This window comes from Hevea brasiliensis, chromosome 4 (genome assembly GCF_030052815.1).
Source record: "Hevea brasiliensis isolate MT/VB/25A 57/8 chromosome 4, ASM3005281v1, whole genome shotgun sequence".
NCBI lineage: Eukaryota > Viridiplantae > Streptophyta > Magnoliopsida > Malpighiales > Euphorbiaceae > Hevea > Hevea brasiliensis.
The window spans coordinates 107250022-107262836 of NC_079496.1; the positions used below are offsets into that span (position 1 = coordinate 107250022).

At 24.8% G+C, this 12815-nt stretch overlaps 1 protein-coding gene across 1 annotated transcript; it reads left to right on the forward strand.

Annotated features, from left to right (window-relative positions):
• Nucleotides 1-5305: 5305 nt before the first annotated feature.
• On the forward strand, nt 5306-9278 carry LOC110670035 (cytochrome P450 714A1). Its single transcript, XM_021831963.2, has 5 exons — nt 5306-5674; nt 7576-7802; nt 7926-8176; nt 8267-8615; nt 8708-9278. The coding sequence occupies exons 1-5, from the start codon at nt 5374-5376 to the stop codon at nt 9131-9133; spliced, it is 1554 nt and encodes a 517-aa protein (XP_021687655.2). The 5' UTR covers nt 5306-5373; the 3' UTR covers nt 9134-9278.
• Nucleotides 9279-12815: the final 3537 nt, after the last annotated feature.

Consider the following 12815-nt stretch of genomic DNA (forward strand, 5'->3'; position numbering starts at 1 on the left):
AATATTTCAACGTATTGTCATCGTTACTGACTTTATTATTAATGGTGAAATTTTCTTTTTCATTTTTTTTGGAATATGATTTTTTTTTTGTATTGTTAAAAGTGTCCTATCAATAATTGATGCCAATAATAAAAAAAAGGATGCATAAGATGTACGTATTTAAATATTTGGCAAGAGTTACTCATTGAAATATTTGGCAAATTTGCATACGTGACGGCACATATACATAATACATGTATCAAAATCTTCTGTAATCTTGGCTTTTTTTTCCTTCTTTTTTTCTCATTTTGGTAAGGATATATATGATTTCATGCCTAAAAAGGAAAAAAATAATAATAAGAGTGCGATGCTTTTATTCTAAAATTGAAGATATTTTGAAGTGGAAAGGTTTACTTTAAGTAGGGGTGAGCATTCGATTTGAATCGAATCGAACTGAATCAAATCCAATTAAATTATAAAAATCAAATTTTAAATTTTAAAAACCGAACCGAACTGAAATGGGTGAAAAATCGAATCGAATCGAATCGAACTACTCTATTTTGATTCGATTAGGTTTAAATCGATTGGTTTTAATTTTTGATTGATTTTTTAATTTAAACTTGATTTTTAAGTTATTTGATCTAATTTTGACTTTGGTTTGAACCTAATAACCATTAATCAATGAAATTAAACAATTAATATATATATAATTAAATATAATCTATAAATTTTTCATAAAAATAAATCAATTTAAAAATCAATTTGATTCGATTTAATTCGATTTGAATATATAAATTATTATTCAGTTCGGTTTAACTGATATTTTTTTCTTTTCAAAATCGAATTGAACCGAAATAACAGAAATTTTTATAATGTAAAATCGAATTGAACCGATTGAATTTTAAAATTAAATTAATTAAATCGAATTGAGTCGGTTTAATTCTATTTTTCGATTTGAATCGAATTCTGTTCAGCCCTAACTTTAAGTGCTAAGACATTAAAGTACACCAAAATATTTAATTCTGGCATTATAATTGCGTAAGATCAATCTCTTACTATTTAATGTTTTCATAAAAAATTTTAAAAAAATAAAGTTAATTATATATAAAAGTTGAATTCGACGTCATGCGATTTATTTGTTTGTAAAAAATAATTTATATATAGATAATATTTTTTATGAAAATTATCTTTTAATATTTATAAAAATATTTTTTATTATTTGATTATAATGTTAAATTAATTATTTGTATTTATATAATATATATATAAATATTTTTATATTTTAATTAAATTATTAAAATTTTAAAAATGACAATAACTTTATTTAAAAAAAATAAAAGAAAAATATAATAAATGAAGTAGTTTGACCCCTTTTAATCACAAATTTTTTTATCTATTTTTTTACTATTTTAAATGTAAAAAAAAATGAAAAATATTTTTAAAATATATATTTTCTACAGAATAAATAAAACAGTCTAACTCTTTTTTATTAGAAAAATACATTTTATTAATTTATTTTTTAAGTACTCTAAATATAAAAAAATATTTTCACAAAATAAGTGAAGAGTCAGACTGCCAAGTATTGAACTTATGAAAATAACTCTATATCTTTAAATGACATTCTAAAAGTTAAAAGTTAAATATTATTAAATTTTCTTTAAAAAAATAAATATTATTAAATTTTATTACCATCAAAATCAATTTTGTTTGCCTCGTGGAACTCATTTCGAAGACAAGGGAGAGAAGCAATCGAATTTATTCAAGTTGCCAACAAGTATTGCGGGGATTTCTCTAGCGCCGTGGAGCCGCTGATGTGATTGCTAAAGTTGTTGCTTTTGCCTGTGAAAGTACATGTGAAGTGCGTTTCAGTTTTGGACTCGATTCTCATCAGAGGCGAGAAACACGACTCCAATTTTTGGCATATTCAAGGAGATTTTTTTTAATTATTTTTTTTTTTTACTTTTGCTTGTCAATTTTTAAAATTTATTTTATTTATATTTATTTATTATTTTAAGATAATTAAAAAATATTAATTATTTTTTTTCTAATTTTACTTTTACTTCTACTCCATTATTTTTATAATTTTTTAAAATTTATTTTATCATTAAAAATTTATTGCATGTACGAACTTTAAACAATACATGTATTTCACTCAAATTTTAGATTAATTTTATTCACAATCCTTTAATTTAAGTGATTGTATCAATATCATTCATCAATTTAAATTTATACCTTCAAATCTTATAATTTTAATTTTAATATCATTAAAATGGCTATGACCTGCTATTACCGATTTATAAGTCAACTTATAGCCAAATTTTACTGGACATCCCTCAACTTAAATATGTTGTAATCGTCCCTCAACTTTATAATCAATTTAAAATTTTAATTTTTCATTTATTGTTGACTTATTTAAAATAAAAATTATACTTTTAGAAAATAGAATAATATTTTTATAAATATTTACAATTAAATATTTAATTTATTTTATAGAAATATTATTTTTGCATGTATTAATTTTTTAATTTGATTTTAAATTAATATCTAAAAAATTTATGTCTAATTTATCTAAATTCCATTAGTTTTATTCTAATATAATAAAAAATTATAACATATATTATTATACTTTTCTTTGATAATATCTAAACCCTAATTAAATAAGAAAGTTTTTATTTTCTTTAAAATAGGTTAATATTACTCCTTTATCTACTTTTATTTGTCTTTTTTTAAAAGAAAAATTAATTATTTAGTCCATATATTTTAACGAAACTAACTATTTAATCAATGCATTTTTTAAAATATATTATTTAATCTATGTATTTTTTTCGTTTGACAAAGGTTTAATACTAGTCAAACTACTATATTAGTCCTGTATTTTAGTAAAATTAATTATTTAATACCTATATTTTGAAAAACACGTTAAATAGGCTATGTAATTTGGTTCTATTAATTTTTTAGTCATTCTTATTATTTTTTTATACCCAAAATGCCTTAACCCTCTCCCTCTTATTTCTCTGTTATCCTCTTTTATTTCTCTTTCCTCATATTTCTTCCCCTTTTCACCCACACATTTCTCCCTCTCATTATCTCTATATTTTCATCTTTTGATAGAAATCGGCATAAGCTATACACACAAAAAAATTAATCAATTCCCTTAAATCTTTAAGTAAGTAAAGTGATATACTAGGAAAATTGTTTTACAATAAAGAAAATACAAAATGAAACTCAAGAAATTGAATGAAAATGGTTAAACAATTAAAAAAAAATATAAACTCATATTTAGTCTCTACGCAATAAATTTTTTTTTTTTCATTCAAGAATATATTTTTCAAATTTTAGGAATTAATGAATTAATTTCACTAAAATAAAGGAACTAAATAATAGTATTTTTTAAAATACATGAATCAATTAATAAATTTAACTAAAATAAAAGGACTAAATATTAGTTTGACATGCATTGATTTATTAAAAATTAAACAGAGAAACTAAATAATTAAACAGAAACAAAAAACACTTTTTAAAATATATAAATCAAATAATTAGTTTCATTAATAGTAATTTTTCTTTTTAAAAATTATTTTGCACAAAGTTATCTGTCATTTTGAGAAGATAAACGAGTATTAATTAATTTGTTTGAATTTTACTCTTAGCTTTACTAAATACAATAACTATTTTTATAATTTCTTAAAACTCATCTTATTACCTCCCTAATGTTGTTCTCTCTATGATAGATTACATCATCACTTCCTCTTTATTAGGTGAGATAAAAGGTAATTTAATTAAATTAATGATTATTTTCCTATAATTTAAGTGATTTAATTAATCACCATAAAAAAATATTAAACGATATATAAAACAGATGGAGGTATATATATATATATATATACATAGCAAAATATTATATCCATCTTAATTATTATTTAGCATATTTTGTATTTAAATTATTTATATATTAAATTAAAGTTAGGGAGTGAAATTAATTTCTTAGTTTTTATTGATTAAGGCCTAAAGATAATAATAATAATAAGAAGAAGAAGGAGAAGAAAAAGAGAGAAATGTGACACTAATATTAGTAAATATTTTTAATACTTATTTTATTTTAACATTTATATACAAAAAAGCAAAAAATACAAGTCTTAAATTGCTTAAAAAATATTATTAAAATTTTAAATGTTAAAAATATAAAAATATAAAATACTTACGGATATTTTTCTTTTTTATTTATAAATAAATTTTTAAATATTAAAATTATTTAATAATATAATTATAATATACATAAAAAAAAAAAAAAAAAAATCTCTCCTTTCTCTCTCTCTCTCTCATCTCTCCCCCTTTCTCTCCTTCTCCTCCCTCTCTCCATGTCTCTCGCCCTCCCCCCCCCCCCCCCACCCTTTCTGTTCTGTCTCTCATCATTTTCATCGCCCTTTCTTATATTTCTTTCATCGTCTCTCTCCGTCATTCTCTATATCTTTTTCCAATGCAACAACTTTATAAGAAGATGACTGAATAAAAAAAAATTGAAAATATGAGGGTCCGCAACACGTGTTTCGCATATATAATTTATATATATATATAATTGACTTTGGAGTCCTGAATACAATGAATAAAAGCCGGAGGAAGCCGGAGGTATTAATTGTAGTTAATTCAGCGTCACGTCAAAATCCCCCATCCACCTTATATGAAATCCACCGATTAACACCTTTTGCGTTATCAGACTGCTGACTCCTTGCTCCAATCACTTTGAGTTTCTAAACTTACATGCATCATGCATGATATACAGTTCTGCACCAAATTTTTTTCAATATTTTTAAAATTTTTCAGCACTTAAAATACTAAAAAATATAACACTTATTATTACTAGAATTTTAAAAATTATAAATAAGTGGTAATAGTTTTATATTTTTTTATATTAAAATATTTAATTAATAAATAAAATAATCAGAATTCGAATAATTGATCTTTTCGTTTGAAATTTGTAAAAAAGAGTTCTAAAAATATTTTTATATTTTTTTATTAATTATTAGTTTAATATTATAATTAAATAGTATAAAATATTTTTATGAAAAATATTTTTTTAGAAAATAATTTCTCTTTAGAACATTTTCAATATATCAGTTATTTCATAGGAAACAAACATAATCTAAGATATATAAATACATAAATAATTAAAAATTAAATACGTGTATTATTATATAAAATTTATTATAATTTTAATAAAAATTACAAATGATAATTGACTAGGTGTATACACTGAAATTACAGGTGTGCAAATTTTTTTTGAAAAAACTTTTCCATATATAAATTTCTAAGTGGGAAAAAACTAGCCTCATACATATACTGTAACCAAAGTCAAGTCGGTAGAACTAGAACAACCAACCTTCAAAAACAAAAGAAATGGAGGAGTTCTCTGTTCTTCTCCTCAGAATATTGCCTTCTCTTGCTCTTCTTGGACTAGTTTTCTGCATCTTTCATCTCTACAGAACAGTTTTGCTTAGGTCTTACACAGTCAAGAGAAAGCTCCACATGCAAGGTATTAAAGGCCCTTCTCCTTTTTTTCTTTATGGGAATCTCCCTGAGATGCAGCAACTCCAGTTGAAAGCAAGGAAACAGGTTTTCCCAACTCATGCTCAGATTGTAGCTCAGGACTACACTTCCATTGTTTTCCCCTACTTCGATCATTGGAGAAAAGAATACGGTAAGATAATTACCTGCTTGTTAATATCTTCTCTTTTTGCTTTTCTTGGATTTCCAATTTCAAACCCATGCTTTGAAATTCACTTGTTGATGAGATTACCATGAATTCTCTTTACCCACTTATGTTAATGGGATCAATTCACGTTTGAGCCTATGGTATTTAGATAAAATCCTTGACTTCAGAATTTGTAGTTAGCCTGAATACAATCCACTTCCACTTATCCAACTGCCCATTGATTTCTTTTTTTTTATTTCCTTTGATGCAATATGAAAAATCTTTCTGTTGTAGCTTTCATCTCTCTTTTTCTTATCTTTTATTCTTTTCATACAATATATGGAAAGTTTTCTATTGTAACTTTCAACTCTTTCTTTTCTTCTTTCTTTTCATCCAATGTGAAAACATCTTTCTATTCTTCAACTTAATTTTGACCAAATTCATTGCAACTCCAACTTTTCTCATTGAAATAGTGAAACGCGCGTGCATATATGACTATTTATATTTGATTGCTACGTGTATATATTTCATAAGTCGGTAATAATGACCTCAATTAATGCGTTTTATGTTTATATAATTTGTCAATATTAATTATGTTATATTAAATAGACCCACAAATTAAAAGTTAACTATTCATAACCCGCTAATTTTTTTTTAATTTTATAATTATTTTCTTTTACAAGATTAGAAATAAAACATTAATTATAAAATTTTTTTATCTAAATTCGATATTTGATAAAATTTATAAGAAATTATTAGGTACACCCGATGCACATGCATCATCTTTTATTATTATGTGGGGTTTATTTTCTATATTATAAGAAGAACTCACTTGTCTGTGAGAGAATAAATATTATTTTTTAATATTCTCGATTTATTTAATAATTAGTTAAAATTTATTATTAAATATATAAATTTTACATATTTATATATTTAGTCATAATAAAATAGATTTGAGTAAGAATTTCAAATCAACTATATTAGCTATATTATGTTCAAGATTGTGTAATAAAAATATTGAGAAAATAGACATAAACTGTGTAGTTAATTGGGATACATGATTTGATGATTTATTCCCGTTGTGTTTGGGAAAAAAAAAGTAAGGGAAAAAGAAAGGGAAGAAGAAAGAGCGGGTGATAGAAAGTGATGGCGGTGAAATTGATTTTTTTTTTTTATTGAAAAGAGAGGAGAAAAGGGAAGAAAAAAAGGAATTAATTTTTTTAAATTAAATGATTATACTATTCTTACATTTCTCAATAAAATAATTAATTATAAAAATATATTAATCATTTTAATCACTTTCACCCTACTTTCACCCAACTTGGGGAGAAAGGGTATGGTGGGATCATATGAGCATTTTCTTATAGTTTCCTTCCCTCAAATTTATCCTCTCTTCCAAACAAGAGAAAATGGAAATCTTCTTCTTTTTTTTTTTTTTTTCTCTATTTTTCACTCTTCTCAAACACAACTAAGTATTAAAGGGAAAATTCTTGAACACTTTGGCTACTCATAGTTGGCCTATTAATAATTAGGATTTTTCTTGTTAGTTCACTATGAATTTAAGATATAAAATATATGGTATAACCTACTTATTAAATATATAGAACGAGTTTTATATGTTTGTATCTTGAGTTCATAATAGACCAAATCTAAGTAAGAATTTTCATAGTGATTTTTTTTAGCTAATAAGTGATATGCCTTTAATCACTAAATCAAACTAAGTTAGACAATAATTATTAGCCCATATTATTTTAGAACCCAAACCCGCCTAACTCTACAGCAAAAACCCAATAATTATAGCCTTCTATATCTCTACTGTATAAAAAAATAATCGAAGAATTTAATGCACTTAAGTACCACCATATTTATCATATTTTCATATATAGGGTTAAATTCATAAATTGCAGGTCCAATATACACATATTCAACAGGGTTTAAGCAACATTTGTACGTTACAGACCCTGAATTTGTGAAGGAAATGAACCATTTTAATACTCTGGACTTAGGCAAGCCTCATTATGTGACTAAGAGATTTGCACCCATGTTCGGCAATGGCATTATGAGGTCTAATGGTCACTTTTGGGCTCTGCAACGCAAAATTGTAGCACCAGAGTTTTTCATGGTCAAGGTCAAGGTAATGCATTCTTCTTCTTCTTCCCTACCTGATTCATTATATACTTAACACACAAACATATAGGTCTCATCTATTTTACATGAGGTTAATATATTACTTTTGGGTCCATGAAAAACCTAGCAGAGCATGGTGGGGCTAATGGTGGACTCAACCCAACCATTGCTAAGAGAGTGGGAGCAGCGGATTGAAATCCAAGGTGGTCTCCAAGCAGAAATTACAGTTGATGATGATTTGAAGGGCCTGTCAGCTAATGTCATTGCAAAAGCTTGTTTTGGGAGTTCTTATTTCAAAGGGAATGAGATTTTCTGCAAGCTTAGAACTCTCCATAAGGCCCTTACCCAGAAAGCCACCCCATTTGGATTCACAAGTTTTCGGTGAGTTTAACTGCCAAAGCACCTCTCCCTTATTCACTGGAAAAGTATGAAGAAGTCAGGATTTATATCATTTTCTTTTCTTTTTGTTAGCAAGAATTATAAAGAGATCAGCAGGTTGGAAAGAGAGATAGAGTCTTTAATCTGGGAAACAGTTAAAGAACGCCAAAAGCAAAGCTCAATTAAGAAGGACTTAATGCAGCTAATACTTGAAGAAGCTGTCAATAATACTATCGCAGGGAAGCTTTCACCAAAGAAATTTTTAGTTGATAATTGCAAGAGCTTATACTTTGCAGGACATGACACAACTGCTATTTCTGCTACTTGGTGTTTGATGCTCCTTGCTTTACATCCAGAGTGGCAATCTAAAATCCGAGCAGAGGTCACTCAAATTTGCAACGGTGGATCAGTACATGCAAATTCACTATCAAACTTGAAGACGGTATTCATGAATTTAATAGGTTTTCTTTTTCATTCTCTTCCTAGCTAGATATGATTCCCAGCTGATTGATTTATATTTTATTTGCTTCACAGGTCACTATGGTGATTCAAGAGGCTATGAGGCTATTCCCACCATCAGGGTTTGTACTAAGGGAAGCACTTGAAGAAGTACAAATTGGAAACATTACAATTCCAAAGGGAGTGTGCACATGGACTTTGATTTCAACCTTGCACAGGGATCCTACCATTTGGGGACCAGATGCCAACAAGTTCAGACCTGAAAGGTTCGCTGATGGGGTCTCTAAAGCTTGCAAATTTCCCCAAGCTTATATCCCATTTGGACTGGGTACTCGTCTTTGTGTTGGCAGAAACTTTGCCATGGTGGAACTGAAAATTATTATCTCCTCCATTGTCTCAAAGTTCAGATTCTCCTTATCTCCCAATTACGTGCATTCTCCTGTTTTTAGAATGCTTGTGGAACCTGAACATGGTTTACAACTTCTAATCCAAAAAGTTTAAGGGACTACCAAAAAAAATTCATATGCTAGTCTAGCTCAGCTCATGCTGTAGTTATGTTTGTCCATTGAACAGTTTGCCAGTACAATAGTAATACTATTATTACTTTAAATAATCTATCATATTCCTGACAAGCAAATTCCAAACTGTTCCTAAACTTGATATTTTAACTAATCTAAGGCCCTATGATATCATGTTGAAATTTTATAATATTTCAATTGAAATATAAATTTAAATTCTCATTAATCATTTCAAGTACACACCTATCCAAAAGGAGCACAAGCAAAACGTTAATCAATAAAGATTTTAAGTGTGTTTGGGGATGGGAAGATAGGCTTTGGAGCTATTTTTAGAAATGAAAATGGAGAGCTCCTTGCTTGTGCAATTAAGTACTTGTTTAGCATTAAATTTTGAGCTCAAAACTGCTTTTCAAAGAAAAAGTATCATGGTAAATTCTGCTAAAAAAATAATTTAAAAAAAGTTATTTTGTTATTTTAGTGTGCTTATAATTAAAAGTTATCAAATTTAATTTTAAATATTTTTTAATACTCTCTAATTAATATATTTAAAAATATTTTTTTTTTCTCAACAACAACTCCAAGGTAACTCCAAACATATCCTTAATATTATTGTTAGGCATTGCTCTCTTGAAATTGCTGAAGTGTATTCTTTGGGCAGTGAAATTGGCTTTTGAGTTGTGTTTTCTGTACTTAGTAGCTAAACCTGATTGTTAGTGAAATATATCTAAGTTTCAACAGCAGGTTAGTTTAGAGACCAGTTTGGGTGTGATTAATGGGGATGTGTCAGAACATATTTGGATTGAAGAAGCTCTTGCTGTGATTTCTCAAGATGTGCTTTCTGTTTCATCTTAATGAAAGTTCTATTATATAGAAAAAAATCAATGCTTTTCAACCTCTTCAAGATTTCAAATTAATCTTCAAGATTTCAAATTAAAGCACATATAGAAGGGGTAGATTGAGGTAGTTTGGTCATGTAAAGCGTAGACATACGAAGGCTCTAGTTAGACAAGTAGAATACATTAGATTAAAGGATAGAAAAAAAAGGGGTAGACCTAAATTGACTTGGAAGAGAGTAGTACAACATAACTTATAAGCATTAAACATTTCTGAGGATTTAATCCAAAATCGTTTAGAGTGGAGAAAGTGAATCCATATAGCCGACTCCAAATTTTTGAGATAAAAGTTTAGTTTAGTTTAATTGAGTTGAGTTGTATAGAAGGGAATGATATCCTTCTAAGAGAAAAAAGGGGGAAAAAAATGAATTGTTAGAAGAAAAAAATGCTAATAAAAGAGAAGCATTTTATTAAATAAATAATGAAAGAAACTTTGTACCACCCTTAAACACAAGTTAAATTCTACCACAAATTTTGAAGTTATTTGAAATGAATTTTACTATTTGATATGACACAACTTAAAATGCATAATTTAATTGAATTCCATATCATTCATATTTGGTATAATTTCAAAATTAAAAATCATTTGTCCTCATTCTCTTCTACATTTGAGAGTAAAATTAAAAAATTATAATTTTCTACAAAATTAAAAAAAAAAACTATACCTAATAAATTTACAACAATTAAAACATCTTATATAGTTCTTCAAATTATATTAATAATAAATAGATAAAAAGCTAGAATGTGGTTTTCATTTTCTTCTTTAGCTAATGGAGTTCAATTGGAAGGAAAGTCTTTTATATTGGTATTCTAATCTAAAAAATTATTTTTATGCAAATTCTGTAGAATTCATCTCAAATTCTATCAAATTTGTTAGGAATTGATTTTAGTTATATTCAATTCCTAAAATTGAATTTCTGTAATTAAATTTTATTATTTAAAAACTAAGCACACTTCAAATTCCATTAAATTTTGTATTTTAAAATTCAACCAATCAAACTCATAATTAAAAAAAAAAAATTAACAACAGATTAGTACCACTAACTTTAAAATATCACAACATATTATACATACAGTCACATGATTATAAAATTAAATTTAAATTTAGCAAATAAATAAAGACTAAGTGAAACCAATATTAAATTAATTCCAATCCTTCTTTTAAAAATATCCAAAATTTCTAAATGTTGTTTATAAAAATTTTCAACAATTTGTCAAGTACTAGTGTATATATATATATATATATATTAAAGCTGAAGCATACACATAAGCTTACAAATAAATGTTACATGTTTAAGTATTTAACTTAAAAATATGTCATTTGTCAGTCAATTATTATTAATTTCTATTGATTTGTATACATCTAATTGATAAAAAATGTCACTTGCCACGATATATTGATTAATTGACATGCAGATAAGAATATAAAGATAATAATTATTTAAAATTTACTTAAGTTAATTTTTTCCTTTTAAATTTTAAAAATTAGATTAAAGAATGATGTTAAATATTAACTTTGCTTTTGTACTCTGATTATATATGTAAACTAATTAAAAAAATATGGATAATTTATTATTTATTAAATTTCAAATTAAAAAAATACAAAAAAAAAATAAAATTTATTAATATTAGAAAATAAATTCTTTTCTCATATTAAATATAGTACTTATTAAAATCTCTTTTTTTCACTTACTGATTTTGGTAATTTAATTGTTCTTGATATAATTATTTTTTTAATTATTTTTTTTTTCAAAATTTTGATATTTATATTTGATAAACTATTTGTTAAATCCCTACCTATTTGTGTGGATAAATATATATTATACTTCCAAAAATAAATATTTTTATAAAATATTTAGAGTTTGAAAACAGTTAATATCTAGAAAGCATAAAGATCATAGTTAGTTTTTGTTTAAGATTTAAAAATAATATATTAATAAACTTATTTATTTATTCATGTTTAAAAAATTATAATTAATTAAAAATTTTATCATTAATAAAATTTTATAGGATAATTATAAAAATATAAAAATATATGTAAATTTATATTATTAAAATAATAAATAATCTGTGCGTTATAGCAACTGCTCTGGGTATTTCTTCTGTCACAGCGGAGGGTGATAATCCAAGGGTTGGCGATGGTGTTGGGATCTTCTCCTAAGGGTTGCTGTGCTTCTCTAATAAGTTAAATTCTATTGATTAAACTTTTTATTTTAATATTTTATTTATTATATAAAATATATTTATAATATAAAATAAATTTATATTTATTTTTAAATGAAATTCTATACTAAAAAATTATTTATATTGATTAAAATATATTTTAATATAATAAATAAGTTAAAAAATATATAATAATAAACTAATTACACTATAATTTTTTTTTTAATTTTCAATGATACAAAGTAATCACTAAATAATAAAATAATCATTAAAAATATGCTATACAATCAATCATCAAAATTATATATAATTTTGTAAATAAAAATAACATTTAATTTTTTTAAAATTATATTAATTACTCATCAATTTAAAAAAATTAAAATACTTAAAATAAATGAATAACTGGAAAAATTTTGCATAATTGACATTGGAAAAAATTTTACAATGCAATTGTTTTGTAATTACTTCATTGTTATATAATTTTTAAAATAATTTAATATATTAAAATATATTTTAATCAATAAAAATATTTTTTATAAAATTTCATTGAAAAATTAATATAAAATATATTTTTTATTATAAATATATTTTATATAATAAATAAAAAAA

What these genes read in the sequence shown, in the direction of transcription:
- LOC110670035 (XM_021831963.2), top strand. Translation starts at nt 5,374, where the DNA reads ATGGAGGAGTTCTCTGTTCTTCTCCTCAGAATATTGCCTTCTCTTGCT. An exon ending in TTTTCATGGTCAAGGTCAAG is followed by an intron (nt 7,803 to 7,925) that starts GTAATGCATTCT and finishes AAAACCTAGCAG; the next exon opens with AGCATGGTGGGGCTAATGGT. An exon ending in TTTGGATTCACAAGTTTTCG is followed by an intron (nt 8,177 to 8,266) that starts GTGAGTTTAACT and finishes TCTTTTTGTTAG; the next exon opens with CAAGAATTATAAAGAGATCA.